This window comes from Hippocampus comes, unplaced genomic scaffold, assembly GCF_001891065.2.
Source record: "Hippocampus comes isolate QL1 unplaced genomic scaffold, H_comes_QL1_v1.1 scaffold177, whole genome shotgun sequence".
NCBI lineage: Eukaryota > Metazoa > Chordata > Actinopteri > Syngnathiformes > Syngnathidae > Hippocampus > Hippocampus comes.
Window position 1 is genome coordinate 1569353 of NW_017806158.1, and position 19921 is coordinate 1589273.

At 40.9% G+C, this 19921-nt stretch overlaps 2 protein-coding genes across 4 annotated transcripts; one reads left to right on the forward strand and one right to left on the reverse strand.

Moving 5' to 3' along the window:
• Positions 1 to 2670: 2670 nt before the first annotated feature.
• spns3 (SPNS lysolipid transporter 3, sphingosine-1-phosphate (putative)) lies at positions 2671 to 9731 on the reverse strand. 3 transcript variants are annotated; one of them, XM_019895193.1, is made up of 13 exons: positions 9635 to 9731; positions 8876 to 9127; positions 8712 to 8777; positions 6597 to 6733; positions 6233 to 6384; positions 6065 to 6131; positions 5834 to 5976; positions 5569 to 5721; positions 5285 to 5474; positions 5113 to 5178; positions 4932 to 5030; positions 4683 to 4854; positions 2671 to 3036 (listed from the first exon to the last, which is right to left on the reverse strand). In XM_019895193.1, the coding sequence occupies exons 2-13, from the start codon at positions 9099 to 9101 to the stop codon at positions 2972 to 2974; spliced, it is 1536 nt and encodes a 511-aa protein (XP_019750752.1). In that variant the 5' UTR covers positions 9102 to 9127; positions 9635 to 9731; the 3' UTR covers positions 2671 to 2971. The 3 variants fall into 3 exon arrangements, with proteins under 3 accessions (XP_019750752.1, XP_019750753.1, XP_019750754.1); XM_019895194.1 differs by having other exon boundaries at positions 8876 to 9122; positions 9635 to 9729; XM_019895195.1 differs by lacking the exons at positions 8876 to 9127; positions 9635 to 9731 and having other exon boundaries at positions 6597 to 6720.
• A 1083-nt stretch (positions 9732 to 10814) lies between these two features.
• Positions 10815 to 16829, forward strand: ube2g1a (ubiquitin-conjugating enzyme E2G 1a (UBC7 homolog, yeast)). Its single transcript, XM_019895240.1, has 6 exons — positions 10815 to 11024; positions 12487 to 12589; positions 12730 to 12827; positions 14399 to 14577; positions 14674 to 14793; positions 16629 to 16829. Exons 1-5 carry the CDS (start codon positions 10979 to 10981, stop codon positions 14758 to 14760), a joined length of 513 nt encoding a protein of 170 aa, XP_019750799.1. The 5' UTR covers positions 10815 to 10978; the 3' UTR covers positions 14761 to 14793; positions 16629 to 16829.
• The last annotated feature ends 3092 nt before the right edge of the window (positions 16830 to 19921 follow it).

The following is a 19921-nucleotide window of genomic DNA, read 5'->3' on the forward strand; positions in this document are numbered from 1 at the left end:
TGAAGTGGATCATCTGTTTGACTGGGAGCCAGTGAAGATCCTGGAGGAGGAGGGGGTAATGTGATGGGAGGAGGTTGCTTGGGTAATGAGGTATGTAGAAGAGTTCTGGACCAGTTGGAGTTTATGCAAGGACTTTTGACGGAGGCCAAAGAGGAGAGAGTTGCATTAGTCAATGCTCGATGTAACAAGACTGTTGAAAAGGATTTGGTGCCCATTATGAGAATGTTGTTGTTCTTGTTGCTTCGTTTCATAAAAACAGATGAAACAGGAGTTAATATCTAATATGCAGGAGGTATTGGAAGAGGGTGGAAGTGAGACACGCGGTTTCCAGGAAAGGTGGAGCTGGGTGCCATCCACTCACCAAACAAAGCAAGAGAAGATTAAGTTTACGGAAAATAGCGAGAAGGGAGAGGAGGTCAATGATGAAAAGCAGGGGCCCCGGGACAGAGCCCTGTAGCACACCTGAAGTCACTAGAGAGGGGACGGATGAAAAGGACTTCTTTGGGCCTTTTCTACACTGTCAATTAGAAGAAAGGGATGCAAATTAAAATGTATTTTAAAAAATCTGATTCAATGATCAAGCTCCTAAATAATCACTAGATTACTTGATTATTAGAAAAAATCATTAGTTGCACCCCGGTTTCAGGGTAACTCTTTTGAGAGTGATCCGTAAAATTTACTGCAGTGGCATACACGCCAATCTGATGTAATGGTCGAAATACTGAAAGAGGCCTCACTACGGGTGGAGAAGGTCTCTTCCTAAATGATGTCATGTCACTGCAGCAGTGTCCTGGTGATAAGCAAAGAATGCAACTTCATATCCACAAATGTTTGTCTTCTCTTATATCGTCATCATCCACTCCATTTAAAGAAAGGCAAGGAAAATATGGAAATGGAACGGATAACTTATTGTCTTTTGTTCGTGTGGATGAACACGCTGTTTAATGGGACTGCATTCCAAGCTGTTTTTATGTAAAAATGCTCCCCTCCTTGTGTAAACACTGACCATATCCGTTCTACCTCATTGATCGACCCGGACAATTTATTAGCCATTGTGACAGTTTCCTGTGCTGCCACAGTCGACAGGGGAAACTGAGAGGTATGCAGATAAAGTGCTCAGAAACATGGTGCACAATGCCCATTGTCTTTTAATTGCAGGTCAGACTGTTACCTCTCCAATGTTTTCCACATACCGTGAAGTGTGCGTGTGTGTTTGCTTGTTTTTGCACATACGTGTCTGTCTGTTCAGTCTGGTCTGGTTTCCTTAGCATATTAGTCAGTAATCCCACAGCGTCTTGAAAATTACAAGTTCAAGGACAAAACTTTTGGGAAAGGGACAAAACAGGATATTCCGTGACTAAGATGTTACTCATTTCACAATTGATTGGCACCTACAAACTGTAGCCAGAGTGAAATGTGCTTTTCTTGACATCTCCACTAAACACTCACTGGCCACTTCAATAGGTAATATAACTTCTTCCTAAAACCTTTCATCACAATCCCATATGACATCAGTTTGAGAGTGTACAGTGTATTTTCAAAGAGCGCATGTCAAATTGAGTGTATTAATTTGTATTAATCACTTTTTTTGTGAAATATATCTTAATACCGTCGACTATCATTCCCATATGGTACAAAAATAGTTTGGGTCCAATCCCCTGGAAACTGAAAAAGCAAAACTAACAAGACAGGATACTGTACACTCTGAAGCTGATGTCAGATAGACAGTTACGAGTCAATCATATGTGGGCGCAAAGCTTAACGTGCGTGATGCACCCTCGACTGGTCGCCAGTCAATCACAGGGCACATGCAGTATACAGTCGGCAAATGACCATTCACACTAAGTAGGCCTAAAATTTAGAGATTCAAATTCATCTAAAAAGCATGTTATGAAATTTGGAGGGGATGCAAGAGTACGTTTATAAAACACATGCAACTGTCACACTTGATCAATACAAATATTGAGGTTAAAATAATGGCTAATAATGGTGATACATTTTTTTCTGAACTGGTGGGGGGATACAAAAAATAATTACGATGAGAGGCAAAGTATATGACACGATAAATCTTGTAACACATCCGTTTACTTGAGAGAACAAAGCACAAACACACACGGGCCATTTCGCACACATGCAGAAGAAAAATGGACAAGGTCGGCTCAACTCAGACAAAACCCAGTGGCCCATCGCATTTTTAATAAAAGGGTAGCAGCACCCTCTAGTGGACAATATAATCCCGCACTCTACACAAATTTTTATTGAGATCGTGAAATTTGGATTTTTCCTCCGTCCACTTCGGAGGGAAGATTTTTGACTCCATCAAAAATGCATAAATCATAGTCGACCCTGTTTCGCCGTTTCTGCTGTTTCTTTTTCTCAACACTCAGCATTTTCCGCTTAGATTTGGACTTACCCAAGGGAAGGGATTTTCAAAATGTGATGAGTGTCAGCAGAACTTTAAGGGTCTCATTTAGATAAGAAAGACACGATGTAATGATCGTCGAGGAACGTTTTTGTCGCGTCAGCTTATCATTACCTGTGGAAAGTAATTAGGTTTATTTTGCTCATGCAAACTGGGACTGTAATATATGGATCAAAAAGCGATTGTCCTGATGTTAGACTGTGATATTAATTCAATTTTGATTCAGAAAGATCAAACAGATATCAAAATGTTTTTGTTGTTCAATTTTATTGATAATGCAAAATATTACAACATATACTGTGTTCTGAATCTATTATATTTAACCAGTTTTAATGTTGTGCAATGTGGCAGAGAATGCAAGTCAACTTGGTGAAATGAGACGATGATATTGGTTGGGAAAGCATATCTTTCGCGTTTCTGCTGCACTTTGTAACCAAAAAAATAAAAAATAAAGAACTTCTTATCGATTCCAAAATCCATCGCCGCGCTTGTAGCGTTTGATTAATTTATTAACAAGAGCTTTAACTGCATAGCTGCTTTTGTCCAGCGTTATCCACTCTGTGGATTGTTCATCTCCACAGTAGGCTCTGGTGTCGGACCTTGCAGGAAAGTATCTAGAACAGTAATTCACAAGACAGAAAGAAACACATGGTGGTCAATAGAAAAGGCAACAAATGACATCTGAAGTGAATGAAGTGGCCTTAGCTGGGGCATCTCCCTCGCACACAACAAACAATGGAATTGATCGGAATGTTCTCAATGCAGGTCCAATCTGGATTGACAATAACCCATTTATCTGCTTGAATCCATTTCTGACTCAGAGATGTTGTAGAACTGGACTGTCAATTGTCGGGTCCGTGGAGGAATTTTATTTGCATTGAGGGGTGCTATCAGGTCAACGAAATAAAAATGTACTGCTCAACGACAATAACGTAGCTCCAGAGGACTTGCACAATGTTTTCTGCTTTTAGTCTTTATAATCAATTTTAAATAAAGCACCCATCAAGTGATTAGAGTGTAGCATTAACTTCCAGGTTCATTTGTTGTTATTTGTGGTTTGATGCACAATACCTCAATTTTTCCACTTCACATAACTTGGATGAATCTCCTATTGAAGTCAGTGGCTGTATCTGGATTCAGATGATCTTATTTTGTGCAGTCACTAGACGCAATGAAATTGAGTAAATTCAACAAAGCCATTATTTTCACTGACCTGGATCTTGTTCACTGGCCAAAACAGTGACTTGTATTGGAAAGCTTTATTTATCCAATAAAAGTTTAAGGTCCGTGCACTAGTAGGCATTTGTCCACACTAGTACAAGTATGCAGCACACAAAGAAGGGAGTCCTAGTAAAACCATTTTGCCTTTTTTTCATTCCTGCCTTCCACTACTGTATGACATTGCTGACATAACTGCATGTACCTACCACTAGTATGAGTGATATAAAAATCTATGTATTGAGGTCAAGAAGGGTGACAAAACTGCAGCTGCCTCTCAGTTTTGAGATTGCGAGTTCAAATCCACGCTCTGCAAACACCGCACAACACATTGTGCGGTGTTTGCATGTCCACCTTATGCGTTCTATTGGGTATTGTACTCCAGCTTCCTCCCAAAAACATGTGTTCGATTCATTGAGGGCTCTAAATTTCCCATGAATGTGAGTGTGAATGGCTGTTCAGCTGTTTGAATCTGGGGGGGGGGGGGGGGTTGGCTTTTGCTGCTGGGTGACACCAGCCAAGACGTACATGAAAACACAACAAAACCATACTGGTCTAGGCTATTTTATTTAATTGAATTTATTTTGGTTTTTTTTTTAACTCTATAGACAATGGATGGACAGAAGAGCATAGAGCTTCACGAGTTGTAATAGTAGCGTGAACTGCTGCCCTTTTTTTTCTCACAAATAACATGTAGTTGTTGCACTAATGCAGCGTAATTGTTCTAATGTAATACGGTAGTGGAAAGAGGTAGTAGGGTGGGGGTGGGGGAGACCCCAAACAGTAAGTCAGCCACTCTACTCGTGGGTTGAATTGTCTTATGAGTGAGCAGAAAGAGCAGATTAGTACATGGACCTTAAGATGATATCGAATAAATGCGCAAAGCGCTTTCCAAGGCAGTAATTGTAGTTGTGGCAGTTGGAGTAAATACAGTAGTGGTAATAGTAGTACCAGTAGTAAGGAACTAATTGCTTAGTATTAACAATACAGTAGTGTTAAAAACTTACCCAATGTTTCAAGACCTCACAATGCAATTACATACCTTCAACCAGCTGCTGAGCTGCCGTTCTGTCATCACTGATGTAAAGAGCAGTCATGAGGAAGAAAATCCCACCGATGATGGCAACAAAAGGGCAAATCAAAAAGCTGTACTGAAGACTAAGGAAGCTCCAAGTACTGGATGGAGGCTTGGATTTCTGTATTGCGTCGGATATCTAGTGTGGAGACAGCCGTTTGCGGTGGGGGTTATCGATGATGAAATGATCAAAGCTCTCTACTTCTTACTACTCACTATTCCTATGAGATAAGGACTCCCGGCATCCCCTAGAAGGTGGCAGACTGTAATCTGGAGAGCCTCAGCTGTGGCCCTTCTGGTGGGTACAACAATGTACTACAGCGGAAAGAAAACACAATCTGATGACTTGAAGTGTTACAGTATTTCATTGTGTCTTGCTTGGACTTGTCACACTTACAAGTAGCATGTCAGCCAGAAGGGACCAGTTCAATGATAATAAGAGCTCTGCTATGAAAACGAAGACCTAAAATGAGATAGGGATGTAATATACTGTGTACACAAATTTTAACCGGTTCTGTACATTCCAAAACCAGAGGAAATGGAAATGAATAACCAGAATGTAGGCTTACATAAGTGGCTGGGATGCTTGCTGTCGCCACAAAGATGCTGATAAAGAGGCACGGGACTGATCCGAGCATGCCTCCAGCACAGATGAGTGGATCTGCATTGGGCACTTTGTTCCGCAACCATCTGGCTAAACCAGTGCCGATACACACTCCGAGAATGCCAGAGACCACTGTGATGGCGCCAAAGATAAAGCTGTACTGGGAGCAGAGGAAGACAGCAATTTTAAAAAGCTGCAGTTATTAGGAATTGGAAGGTAATAATAAGTAGAGGGTGTTGAACACCGCACCTGTCGATGGAGTTGCAGGACCCTTTTGTGCATGGCGGTCGAAGGCCCTGAGACACCTGGGCTCTGAACAGAAAGCTGGGCATCCAGAAGGCCAAGGCTCCAGTCAGGAAGGCCATTGCTGTCACTCCCAGAGTTGACCATATGTAACTTTTACTTTGGGGGTGAAAAAATACCAGATTAAAAAGCCTTCCTAATTTTTCTTCAGGAACTGTGTCACATAGTATCTCAAATAATCCACCACAGAATTTTTTTTTAAATGTCCTACTTTTTTAGAAGATACTTGATGTCTTCCAGGTATGAACTCCGGTTGTTACCGTCATGGTGGTTGTTTTCTGCCACCCCCCTGGGTGGGTTTGGGCATAACAGCACCACTAAAAACAGTCCAACAAGACCGAAAATGGGAGTTATCTGTCAACACAGTAACACGCAAAGCAAGTTGTCATTGTTAGTGCTCTATTAAAATATTTTCAGGTTGAGTGATATAGGGTGTACTCACCCTGAGAGACCAGTGCCAGTCACCAGTCAGGCTTGCTACTGACGCCCCTGTTATATAGCCAAGGCCGCTAAGGACACACATACACAAGTCATTTTAAGGGGCTGATGGTAAGAAAAAAAAAAGGCTAACTCAAATTCAATCACGCATCATGGACACAAAATATCTGACCTCCCAACCGGGATAAAGATGTAGAAAGCAGCAATCATGATGGTCCGTTGTCCCCCAGTGAAAAGGTCCCCGATAATGGTGGGAGCGATAGTGGAATAACTCGCCTCACCTATCCCGACCAGGCCTCGTAACAGCACCAGAAGCCAAAAGTACTTGACAGATGAAGGCATCATAGAAGCACATGATCAGTATTTCGTCCGGTGTGCTATAACACTGAACATAACACTGTGTATCCTATTGTTTTTAGAACGTCCCTTAAAAAGATAAATGCATAAATAAACACATGATGAAGTCAGCAGTGACGTGCTGCTCGAAGAGGTAAAGCTTCTTGAAGTGTATGCGAGCACATCTCTTTTGCACATACCGAGTTAGTAACAAAAGAGCTGCCAGTTGCAGTCACCAGCCATACAGTCAAGCCCACCGCCATGATATGTACTCGGTTGTAGCGGTCGCCAAGGTAACCGAAGAGAGGGGCCGTCAGCAGGAAGCTGCAGATGAAAACTGTGAGTGTTTTAGTATATCATGTTAACAATGGAGTCTTGATGGGAGGACAACTACTTTAAAAATTTAACACGAGAAACAAGGCAAAAAATTGTTATATACTACAAGAATTTTAGCTGTTGCCATTCAAAGAACAAAGCAGCAGCTTTGCGTTCAACTAAATAGGAGTAAAGTGAGATGAAACCATTTTCATTCAACTGTTTGTGTGATTTTTTTTTTTTTGTGTGTGGAGTGCCGAAAACTAAAGCTGGCATGGGGAGAACATGCTACCGCCAAACAGAAAGGCCCGAGCGAATATTGTCATCCTTTTGACTGTGAGGCAGACATGCTAGTCACCACATGCCGCCCCATTATCATGATAATTATTTTCATAATACAAACATAAGTATATTTTACTCTGTCACTCGTAACCTTGACTGGGATAAGTAATTAAAAATGGATGAAAGGACCGATGGAGTCTGAAAACAGTACTGAAAAAATTAAGAAATAACTTTGTGATAATACATTCTGTTATGTATTTGGCAGTATGGGTTGCATATCTTCCAGGCTACAGATTTTAGCAGTTATTCTTCCAAGGCTGTTCCCATTTGATAAGACGCTTAAAAATGAATATACCAGCTGACATATGATAAAATAAATAAATAAATAACATTGCTAAGAAATTGGGTGTTCCTTTAATAATCCGTTTTCTGATCCGCTTTATCCTCGCAAGGGTCGCGGGGCATGCTGGAGCCCATCCCAGCTGTGTTCGGGCAGTAGGCGGGGGACACCCTGAACCGGTTGCCAGCCAATCGCAGGGCACACAGAGACGAAAACAACCATCACACTCGCACCAAAGGACAATTTAAAGTGTTCCATTAACCTGCCATGCATGTTTTTTGGAATGTGGGAGGTAATTGGAGTACCCGGAGAAAACCCACGCAGGACCGGGGAGAACATGCAAACTCCACACAGGAAGGTCGGAGCCAAGATCAAACCCATGACCTCTGCACTGTGAGGTCGATGCGCTAACCACTGGGCCACCGGGCTGCCTAATAATCTCATAGAATACCTTTCAGCAATTGGTATCATTTTATATTGAGTTGTGATTTTGTGTACAGTGCAGTATTAGTATTATTGCATTTGGGGCAGCTAGTGGTTAGCATGCCTGCCTCACAGTTCTGAGGTTCAGAGTTTGAATATCGGCCCTGGGTTTCGTGTCTTGAGTTTGAATGTCCTCCCTGTGCTTGCGTGGACTTTCTCCGAGTCCACCTTCCACATTCCCAAAACATGTATTTTAGGTTCGCTTTGTGTGTGTGTGTGTGTGTGTGTGTGTGTGTGTGTGTGTGTGTGTGTGTGTGTGTGTGTGTGTGTGTGTATGCGCCACCTCATCATGTTAGTCAGCCGGGATGGGCTGAAGCCCATCTGTGACCATAGCGAGGATAAACGCGAATGAATGGGTGGATTCTTTATATTTGTCCCAATATTTTGCAAAATAAAGTTCATGAAAATAATCCAAAACGCTCCTCACCTACTAGAAAGTAATCACCTCATCTACAGCACATTCTGTTTTTGTTTTTTTTGCACACAGCACTTTAGTGCCGATGCGGCACGATTGCACTTCTGACCTTCCTCACATCTCTACCGCCTGAGTCTCACTTAGCTTCCACTGATACGCAACTCTGCCTCAAGTGTGTGCCTTTTCTTAGAAGTTGTGATGTTGTGTTAAAAAAAAAAAAAAAAAGGTCTGTATGATGCAGTGAAAAGACTAAAGTTTTTTTTGTTTTTTTTTGCCCAAACCACTGTGCTGAGATATGGTTTTCTGGTCCAAGTATCTTCAGTGCTGTGAGACGGTCACTGCAGCACAAATTGATGCAATCGCAAACTGTATGTTCTGCAACTGCATTGCAGCACTTCCTTGTGAAGCAATGGAGGGTGGAGTGAGGGACTTTCAAAACATGCACTTGGTTAAGGACTTTCAAAGAGATCATCATTTTACCTGTCTGCAGAAGTCCGGCTGTACTGTCATGTATATCAAAGAACGTCTGTATGTTGAGAAGTACACCTATATATAATAAAAAACAATTATTTGCAATTCGGCTCATTGACCACAGTTGAACATGTTGTACGGGAGAGAGGCAGCATTGTCCTGTGTGTAGAAACCTGCAATTGTGTATCGCTCCATGTAATTGAGTAAATTGACATAGCAGAGCACAGCAACAGTGATGTGGGCTCGCCGACGTGATATCGCAGGTCTCTCGTCCAGTTTGGGTGTCAGTGAAGAAAGACTGTTCACAAATGAGCCATAGTGCAGACTGGAGATGGAACCCAGACTCGCTCGAGGTTGTGGCCCATCTTGGCCGATGGTAACAGATCCTTTCAGCTCCATGGTGAGCAGGTTTCTCCTCACCTGGACTGGGGGGAGATTGTAGTTTCCCAGTTTCAGAGGAATCAAAACACCTCTCCTCACAAAACTGCTGAACTTGTTTTAGTCGTAAAAATGAAGAAACACGATCGACTGGTTTGAACTCAAAGGAGATTACAAATGTTGAAATTAATGTGGCTTCTCTTGCTTTCCGTGTAATTTATTGACATGTGTGTAATTGTGTGTATTCGGCATTTAATACAAGGGTGCTTTTAAACCAATATCCCCAGAAGACTGTTACATAAGTATGGTGAAACTAGGGTGACAGAAAATAAGAGAAGCGGATTTAGAAAAAAAAAGTCTGCCATTTCACAATATAAAGAAATAAAAATACATTCTATCCGCTTCATGGGAAATTCTGCTCTGCAATCATTGAAAACAACAGCAAATAATGATTTTTGCTCCCTCAAAGGAGGTCCATTTTTAGTGTGACTTCACTGTCGGCTTTCAACATCATTTCCAGTGCCTGACTGACAATTTATAGTGAACTGACATACTTGTTGACGATCTTGTTCATTCCATGGTGGCGGTAGTCAGATGACCGAAGAGCTCCCAGCGTGTCTCTGAGGCATGAGGAAGCCAAATGAAGGCCCTGCTCTTATATTGAGTTAGTAAGTGAGGGACAGCCCATTTTAGGGATGGCTAAATGCTTTCACACTGTTCCTCTCTGCCTTGCAATGCTGTAAACAATCCATCTATCACGTTCATTTCCTCCCACTTCTTTCTTGAGAAACAAGAGAAGAAAAGGATTAATATTGGTAACCATTACCTTATGTTGCTTTGGTGTGGGTTTGTTCATCTGCAACACTTGTGTTTCTGTTTTTCAGTTTCTCACACCCACAAAAGAGCACAAGAACATTTCATATTTATTTAGCACGAAAGGTCTTAAGGCAATGCAGCTTTTCCCAGGTCCAAACTTAAAGATCAATGTAAACAATCAATAATGGATCGTGGCTATTCGCTTTACGCAAACACAAGTCCTATCACATGTGGCTGTCAGGTGATGAGGGCTAAATGAATGTGTTGTGACTTCCAGATGTCAGTTAAATCACCACACAATGGTTTTAAGTGAGATGGTCTTACTATATTAAAACATATTTTTGTGGCACAATATCTATGAATCATAAGTGAAAGTGGGACAAAAACAGTGCAGCTGATCAACCGGCATGTTGTTGCAAGTGTGTGTGTAATTCACACTGACATTCAATGTGCCCATTCACATTTACATATTCCCACTAATCCTCCATTTTCTATTTATATCCTTTTCTGGATTGCAAAACCTTTCCTGCATTACTTTGTATATGGGATATACAGCGTTGACCAGTAATTCACAGGGCAACCAGTTATCCAAGATTACAATTATGAATCTCAAATGAGCCTCAAATATAAAATTGAACAATGTGAAATAAAATATCTTTCATGACTTTTTCAGGACGTTTTCAGGTCATTGCAGGTTTGGGGAATCAATAAAAATAGCTCACGTATGTCTTGTAAACATTAGTGGGAAATACTTTATTACTGTACTTACAGTAAATTATTTTTTGGGCATCTGTACCTTACTCGAGGGTACAGTACAGTGCTGTGTTTGAAATACAATTAATTTTCAGAAGATGGCAGCAACGTACCTTTGAGGACACCAGCTGCTTGGAAACCAACGAAGAAGAAACGGTAGCGGTGCTCAGTAGAGAGAGAACTGCAGCTAAAGCCAACGAAGAAGAAGACATGTCGCGAGTGCTAAACGGAAAATAAAAGGAGACAGCGCACTGTGCAGTTAACGAGAATTAAACGCTGTTACCTCGGCATATTACTGTTCACAATAGCTGCATCACATTGGCTAAACTATGACAGAGCCTCAATCAGCGCTGTTACTCAGGAGACAGCTCGCAGGTAAATAAACATTTGGCGTTAGCGGATGTTGCCTGCCTTGCTAATGAACATTTTAGCTGAGACTCAATGCGATGGCACGGTCGCAAACTGTTTGCAACAATGTCCCACACTAACGCGAATGTCCCATTACGAATTGAATAAACTGCGGGAAGCTTGTCGAAGTGATTGTTGACAGACACGGTATGTTGACAGACACGGTGTTGTTTTTAAACAAGAACCTCCTGTAGTGTACGTAGTCGGAGACAACGCTATCATGATGCATTCAGATAAGTTGCACATTCGTTGTCAGATATGAGGGGCCGCCGGCCACCCTTATGAACAATATTCAAGGATTGACCTCTTTCACACAATAGTAAAATACTCTTATAGACACCACTGAAACGCGTCCAGTGAGAGTACTTCGAGTACGCTGCCACGAACACTACTGAAACACTCACTCACTACCGAAACATTCTCTTTCCCTCTTGAAAAATTCAGCAGTTCTCCCTCGTTCACGGTGGAAGACATTCCCCCGTAATAGACGAAATCTGTTAAAGTAGTTTTTATGTTATTAGAAGAATCATCCTCTTTATTTGTCACATGAACACATCCATGACATTTGACCTCAGCATTGCAACACTTCAGCAACACAGTAGTGGACACAGAAAACATACACTACTCGAGGCTCACACTGGAGAAGGGAGGCTTGAACTAGCGTCCCATTGGTGGTAGCTCGCGATCTCAACTACTTGTCTACAGCTGCACGTTTATTTATTTGAGTATTTATTATTTACGGTATATGTTTACCAAGTAGCTATGACTGGATGTGTGTGTGTTTGTGTGCCATAATAAGGCAGGTCTATGCTCAGTTGGGCATCCTTGCTACAGCATTAGCCACTCCAGTGCAGGACAGGGATGCAATTGAAAAAAAACTCCGGTACTGTACAATATAAATATTTGTGACTCTGGACTCGCAAAACGTGATCTAGTGAGTAACAACTTGTGTCATAAGCACATTTCAGTATGATGTGTGAAAAGGATTTGTGGGGCTAGCTGTTATCGGCATGAGCATTTTCCTGTTTATACCTTATCTGACATGCGGTCGTAGATGCAGAGTTGGCACTCAATACAGGGAAATTAACAGTTGAATTTGTGTAACAAATTGTATTTTTTTAATATTATTATTATTTTAAACTGTGACACTTTTTGGGCCGTTGTTTAGTTGTTTTTAGCGGGTGTTGGGTGCGATGAATTCTAAGTACAATGAAACAAAAGCATGCCTTTTGTGACATATTCTTATAACACTCCAGAAACTAGTTCATTGGTTCATCATGCTACTATTCTGCCTTTGAAAGTCTTGCCAGAGTCATTACAGAGGTGATGTAAACGACAAATGCTGGATCTTCATGCGACCACCAAGTTCGAAAATCGCAGAGACAGATAACTTGGTTTGACTTAACTTGCCATTTGTTTTTGTCTCCAGAGCTGAATAAAAACCCGGTAGAAGGATTCTCAGCTGGCCTGATTGAGGATAATGATCTGTACAGATGGGAAGTTCTAATCATTGGGCCACCGGACACGCTTTAGTAAGTCGTCACCTTTTATATGTTGAATGATACCGCGTTACATTCTTACATCTGACTTGCTCTTGTCACTTACGGGTTTGAATGTTTTAAAAGTCTTGACATTGTTAAAATAATTTATTTGTTTGTTTTACTGTTCACAGTGAAGGTGGTGTGTTTAAAGCTCATCTGACATTTCCCAAAGACTACCCTCTCAGGCCACCGAAAATGAAATTTATCACAGATATTTGGCACCCTAATGGTAGGTACAGCCGGGAGATGCACGATGTTTTTGCTAAAATACCTGCAAAAAATCCAAAATTATTCATGATTAACAAGGCTTCCTTTATGGTTCACCATGAAAATATGCATGATTTTCATAAATAGGGACTATTTTTGTTCACAACCAATAACTATTATGATGAGAAAGTACTGTAAGCTCAAGATCATCAAATTAATATCTTGTTGAATCACCTTTAATTACGTCATGCAGTCAAGTAATTAATTAGTCGTGGATTGAGTTCTGGGCTCTGGCTGAGCCATTCCAAAATAATATCCTCTATCAAAGTGGATCGCTGTGGTTGCAGCATCAGACTTATATCATAGCATCATAGTTGTGGTTTTTTGTTTTGCTCGAACAGGTTCTTGAGTGAAGGTGGTGACACTTATGAACCCTTCCAATTTCTAGATCTTGTGATCCAGCCAGAAGCCAGACCTAAATCCAATTTAAAACATATGTGCTGATCTGCAAAAGGCTCTGGCAAGAGAGGCCTTTGCAGTCCGACACATTTGGAGCTTCTGTATAGGGGGTCTTCCATTTATGAACTGAATTCCATTTCGAAGTACTCGATTAACCCTTTCAGGGACAGCGGTTACGACAGTGGACAGCTTATCATGCCATCGAGTTACAAGGTACATAAAACAGTTAAAAAAGAAATACTTTAATACAGTGTAGCTGGTGAGTTGTGATTTTTAAAGTTTTTTTTTTTTTTTTTAAATCAGAGTATGAATGTCAAACAAACATTGGTAATTATGCAACTTCAGATATTGGCCAACAATATCACTTCAACTACAACAATAATTAAATCTTAAATAACATAAGGCAAATTCAGTCACAAGAGATGGTCTGAAATTAATTGTGTTTTTTTACACTTGTGAACCAGCTCCATATGGACCGATGCATCCAGCCCAACAAAGTCATTAAGTATGGCAGTAATTGAGCATTCTGTTGCTTGCTGCGAGACGATACCATGCGATTTGTTACCTTGAAATGTCGCATTTGGGTATGAAACCCCCCGCCCCCAGTACTAGGAAATGTGGGAAAAGTCACCTGGAAAACATAATTTATTTCAGTGGTTCAGTTAAAAAAGTAACACTCTTAGATAGTTCCATGACACGATATTTGGATCCCCGCATTTTGGAGGTTTATCGGTGTGTTTTGAAGATTTGTTTGGCTTTCATTTATCCTTCCCAAACCTTACCATGCATTTCAGTGGCGATCAATTTTACTCGGCCTTTCCCTATTCACGGGCCGGCCCAGTCCCAATTACCCGTGGATAGGAAAACCCAAAATTCGCCATCTCAAGCCCGAACGTAAGATAACAAACACTTATAATTAGTTCGGAAATGTTCGTTCTGAAAAGTATTTTCTATACGTTTCCCGAATCATTATTTTGATTTTCACATTTTGAGTTGAGCTATTAAAAGAAATAAACCGTTGTCTGATGTTCAAATTTATTGCGATGCACCTCTATGTACTTTACTACACATTAAACAAGAAGCTTGTTGGAGTTGTCCTGTCATGTCATTAATTGAATTCTTTGCTTTTTGTAGTTGACAAGAACGGCGATGTATGTATTTCTATTTTACACGAACCCGGGGAGGACAAGTATGGTTATGAAAAACCAGAAGAGCGCTGGCTTCCCATCCATACAGTTGAAACGATTATGATTAGTGTTATCTCCATGCTGGCAGACCCAAATGGCGACTCGCCAGCCAACGTCGATGCAGCAGTAAGTTGGCTTGTTTTAAAAACACAAGAAATTAGGAATGTTTGAAAAAACAGCTTTCAAACTAACCCCCCCTTCCCTTTTTTTTCTCCTTTGTAGAAAGAGTGGCGGGAGGACAGGCATGGAGCATTTAAAAGAAAAGTTGCACGCTGTGTACGGAAAAGCCAAGAGACTGCGTTTGAGTGACATGTAGCAAGGATCTCGATTCATGTTTTCGGGGCAAGTATGCGAGATTCGAACCCTTTCTTTGGGAGATGTGGAAAAAAAATGATAAGTGTCCACATTTGAAAATAAATTCTTTTCTTATGTGAACGTAAAGTTTTTGCTGAAGCTATAAAGTCTCAAAGCACCAGTTGAAATTGACTTTAAATTACAATAGTCATTTACTCTGAATCGAATGGCAAAGAGCTCATTGAGACCACTGACGGCTCCCAAATAACCCTTATTTGGATTCAAATCAAATTTTACATTCATATTCATACTGCACTTCTTGTTTTCCTGACAGCAGTTTTCTTGCGATTCTCAAACACTTACTGTATAAACTCAAGTTTAGTTTTGTTATGCCAGTTTGAACTGCTTCACATCTTAGTTTTATGGTGTCACCCAAAATCTGGCACCTGTGAAAATGAGTATTACAGCCCAGGACAATTAGATGACACTCCTCAATTCCTCTGCATGTCTTGGTTTTTCCTGAGAAACGACACCTTTGAAGTCACCCAATTGTTTCTTTATTGGATTAAGAAAACGGGGTTTGGCCTCTTCCCTCTGTGTTTTATTTTGTTAGTCTGGAACCAAGATGCTGCTTGTTTACTGGTGTGTTTGGGCTCATTGTCTTGTTTCAAGAGCATTTCCTTTTTGGAGTTAACATGAACTGTGTGAGGATTCTGATGTCTTCAATCTGATCCGCGATGCTCATCATGGCATACGTCGGCTCAAAAGCATTAGTGTGAGAAACAGCCACTTATCCTGATGATTGTGCCACCATTCATCACTTTCTGCACAGTGCACTGGAGTTTGAATTCAGTATTTGGGGGCTGTCCGGACAAACTCTGCAGCCACAAGAACAATTTTGTTTTTAACAGTCTTGGAAGTAATGTTGCACCATTCCCCTTTCGTCCAGGCGATGTGTTCTTTGGCAAGTTGGAACCTCTTCAGAGCATTTTTTTTCTTTTTCCAAGCGAAGGTTTCTTGCTGATAGCTTGACTTGGCATCTTCAAGAATTGCAGAGGAATTTTTTGCATGTATTCAAATTGCTCATCGACTGGCTCATGCAGCGCACCTCCACAAAGTACATGTACATATTCTTAGCATGTGCAAGAATGTCAGGAACCCCATAGTGAATCCCCATATAGTCACGATTTGCTGTTTGCAATTTTTTTCTGTTTGCACATTGTTTTTTAAAATCCTCTCCTCGGGTCTTTTTGCTTAAAAAACTTGAATTCGTTGCCGTTTTTGTGCTAAGGCCACCAAAGCATATATATGTCTAATTTTAATGACATCCAGTGACATCTTTGTTCCAAGGAGCTGTTGATATGAGTTGAGGAGCGTTATTTAGACAAAAGTAGCGGCGCGAATTGGCAACTATAATGTAAGCCTTTTTAGTGGGGTCATCAATTGCTGATGGAGTTTAATCGATTTCGCGGAGGTTCATTGTAGTAGTTTGAGCTGCAGAAATGGTACCACGTTGTCTTGAAAAACAACTCTTCATAAGACATCTTGAATCTAAATGAGTACAAATTAGTTTCTGAACTCAAGTGGAACTTTCACACACTTGTACTTTATTTCTCACCACTTTCACTTTTACGCCACCTACATTTACCTCGATAAAATGTATACTTTTACACCGATACATTTCCCCTAACCACGTTTGTTCTTCGTTACTGCAAATCAAATCCAGAGAAATTATTTGTTGACATGATGCCTGAACCACGAAGCACAAATTGACCAATTCGGTCCTTAGATGTTGAGGATACCGTTAGGGAGCGGTCATGAAAGTCGTACCACTGTGATTCATCTTGATAATTTCTGTTCTGTGTTGTGCGCCCTTTCCACAGGTCTGCAATTGAAATTCAACATGGCACTGTTTCCTGCACTCTTCCACCATTTTGCCAGGCTCGTCGTCCTTTTATTTTGGCAGGAAGACTATGACTGGCTCCTCTAAGCTGCAATAGAACATTACAGTGACTACCACGGCTGACAAGACAACCACCAAGCAAGTGCCAACTGAACATAAAAAAACAGACAAAAAAAAAAACCCCAACAACACTTTGCAAGTCAATGAACTGCTTCAACATTCAGGAAGATATTGTAAAGACATGTATATAGCACAGACTAAACCGGATAATATATAAGATCCCTCTCCATACATCATGCACTTAAGGGGTGTTCACACGGCAACATTTGCTCAGGTGCTGCGCCGGGGCTGCCCCAGTAGAGCGTTCACACATGCAAAGTTACACTGGTGTAGCCCCTGAAAACAGCTTAAACCGGAGCAAATTTAACCCTGCTCAGGGAGGTGGTTTAAAAATTTGCTCCGGAGCAAATGCTCGTTTGCGGGGGGAGTAGCCTCGCTACGCATGAGAAGAGTTGATTACATACGGCTAGAACGCGTTGCTTTCGTGCTCTGTTGTACTTCCGTCATCTTTCCTTTTGTAGGACACTGGACTGTCTCGGAGTTGTTTGTGTAGTTTGTTCTCTCTTGTGTGTTCACAACCCCCCCATAGAATTTATTTTGTGATTTCCTCTCTTGATTTTCTGTTTGGCGCATTATATGTTTCCTTTTCTGAGTGTCATTGAAGTCATCGTTGATTTACGTTTTCGGGGGCGGTCATTGAACACCTCTCAAGCAGAACGCACGAAGACCGAGAAGGAGAAGGACGTGCCTGTACAGTAGTTGCTTGAGTTGTGTATGTTTTAAAAAGAACCAACACGACAGCTCTTTGTTTTCTATTGTTTTGCACCGCTGCAGAAACTGCCGTGTGAACGCAAGTGGGGCTGCACCGGGGTTAACACGCTCAGCGGCAATTTGTACGTGTGAACGCTCCACAAAATCTGCTCTGGTGTAAGATATATCGCAACAAAATATATCGGTGCAGCACCGAAGAAAATGTGTGCCATGTGAACACACCTTTAGTCTCACTGAATCACGCTGGCTCTGATTTATTTGACCCTTTTCCCCGCTCCAACACGTGCTCCATTATTATTCTAATTATTGTTATTTTTCAACAGATGGTCTTAAATTGCGGATCAGACTGTTGTGAAGGGCTTGATTGGTTCAAGCACGCTGTGAATGAAAGTTTTGTCATTTCTAGAACAGCCATATTTGATGTTTATCATGGATTCCCAAAACATTTTTGACAACCTAACTTTAAATGTGTTGATAGTAATATTGGGTTTTATTTCACTATTAAAAGTCTTATCATCCCATTCTTTTATCAAGAAACAAAGCAACATACTTTTTCATTTTGTGCATGCACAATTGTTTTTTTCTGTTTTTTTTAATGGGTCTTTTTGCAAAAGTGCCTCCAGATACAAATGCTTGGCCACATCATCCTGCATTGAGCAAGTAGTAAATGAAATGTTGGAAATCAATGGAAAAATGCTATATTTGCAGTGTATAAATTGGTCTGATAACCAGCACACGCGGTATAGTAATGCTATTGTTCCCAATTTAATGTAGCAATAAATCTCCTGAAATGAAGTGTAGTCTTGTACACGTGGTACAATTTAAGGTCCTCCAAAAATTTGCTCTTTTAGTGGCTGCTCTGTTTTTTTGGGGTCAGTGTTGTCGATAGTAGGATTTGTAGCATGCTCGTCTTTCTTTTTCTGTTTATTTTGTTTTTTTTCTGGCATTTTGTTTGTGAATGTTTGTCCATACGGTGTATGTGTTCAGATTTTTGTGCTCTTCTTTCATCAAATCCAACCTCCTCGTTATTCTGCTCACTTGAAAGGTTGCAGTTTTTGGCTCAAGTACAAAGACAAAATACTGATGGGTATTTTTCATGTTATGAAACCTGGCACTTGTAGTGAGCTCTTCCATTATATTGTGTCCCCCCGCCCCCCAAAAAAATTGCGTGTTAAATTCAGTCTTTTGTGTTCTGGGCCCTTCATAAATAGCACATCTGTTCTGAGAAAGTTAGCTGAAGCATTTCCTGAAAGCAAATCTATTTGCCTCGCTTCCATTTCCAGTACGTTATTATTTCCATACTCCAGGGGTGTCCAAACTACAGCTCAGGGACCCTTTGTGGCCTACGCCATTTCCTAAAAATGACATTTGACACAGCCCGCTTGGCTGAAATTAATTTTTTTAAAAAAATGCAGAGGTTGGCAAAGTGAGAATATAGGGTGATGAAAAAATATTAATAAATTGGTTTATATACTTTAGAGCTTTTCTAGATATTTTGAAATACAAATAAACTAATTACGACTAAAATAAATTTCTCTTCAAAACACTGTTGAATAAAGATGTTTCAATTTTAGAATGGCCGGCTCGTGGTCCAGTGGTTAGCGCGTCAACCTCACAGTGCAGAGGTCATGGGCTCGATCCCGGCTCTGGCCTTCCTGTGTGGAGTTCACATATTCTCCCCGGGCCTGCGTGGGTTTTCTCCGGGTACTCCGGTTTCCTCCCACATTCCTAAAACATGCATGCACAATCAAAATTGTCCCTAGGTGTGAGTGTGAGCGTGGATGGTTGTTCATCTCTGTGTGCCCTGTGATTGGCTGGCAACCGGTTCAGGGTGTCCCCGCCTACTGCCCGACGACGGCTGGGATAGGCTCCAGCAACCCCCGTGACCCTTGTGAGAATAAGGAAATGGATGGAATTTCAGAATCAAAAAGTGTTGCTTTAATGAACAAAAAAAATTGTCATTTTAGTAATTTGTTCCTATTTTGGCTCTGAATGTGGATGATGGGATTCGACCGCTGTTCAGTGCAGAGGGAGAGTGGGGGGACAGCAAAGGGCAAATCCTAAACTATACTTTCCCTTATCACCTTGAACAGAAAGTTGTTATGTAGTGGTTTTTCAAGATAATCAGAAAATATGAACAATATATAGTTGCTTCCTTGACTGATTTTTAGCGTGTTTAATAATCGTTGGAGAATTTTAAAGTGGACTTTGCATAATTCCATTTTATATGTGCGACCCTCAAACAAAAAAGCTTGGACACCCCCTCTCAAAATCTATTACATTTATGAAAGAAAGTCACCTGTTCTTCCACAAATCAAGAGGCAGCTGTATATTACTGCCTTTAGTTGGAGGAAAAAAAAATATTGTTTTCACTCATTACGACAGATTCAAATCAACTCTGCAAGCACAGACGTGTTCACGTGACAGCACTCCAATTGACGT

Coding starts and splice junctions, on each gene's coding strand:
- spns3 (XM_019895193.1), bottom strand. CDS start 9,101: ATGGAGCTGAAAGGATCTGTTACCATCGGCCAAGATGGGCCACAACCT. Junction 5,722..5,833: donor ATCAAGTATCTTCTAAAAAA/GTAGGACATTTA, acceptor TCACCCCCAAAG/TAAAAGTTACATATGGTCAA. Junction 5,031..5,112: donor TTCTGGCTGACATGCTACTT/GTAAGTGTGACA, acceptor TTTCCGCTGTAG/TACATTGTTGTACCCACCAG.
- ube2g1a (XM_019895240.1), top strand. CDS start 10,979: ATGACAGAGCCTCAATCAGCGCTGTTACTCAGGAGACAGCTCGCAG. Junction 11,025..12,486: donor ACTCAGGAGACAGCTCGCAG/GTAAATAAACAT, acceptor TTTTGTCTCCAG/AGCTGAATAAAAACCCGGTA. Junction 12,828..14,398: donor AGATATTTGGCACCCTAATG/GTAGGTACAGCC, acceptor TGCTTTTTGTAG/TTGACAAGAACGGCGATGTA.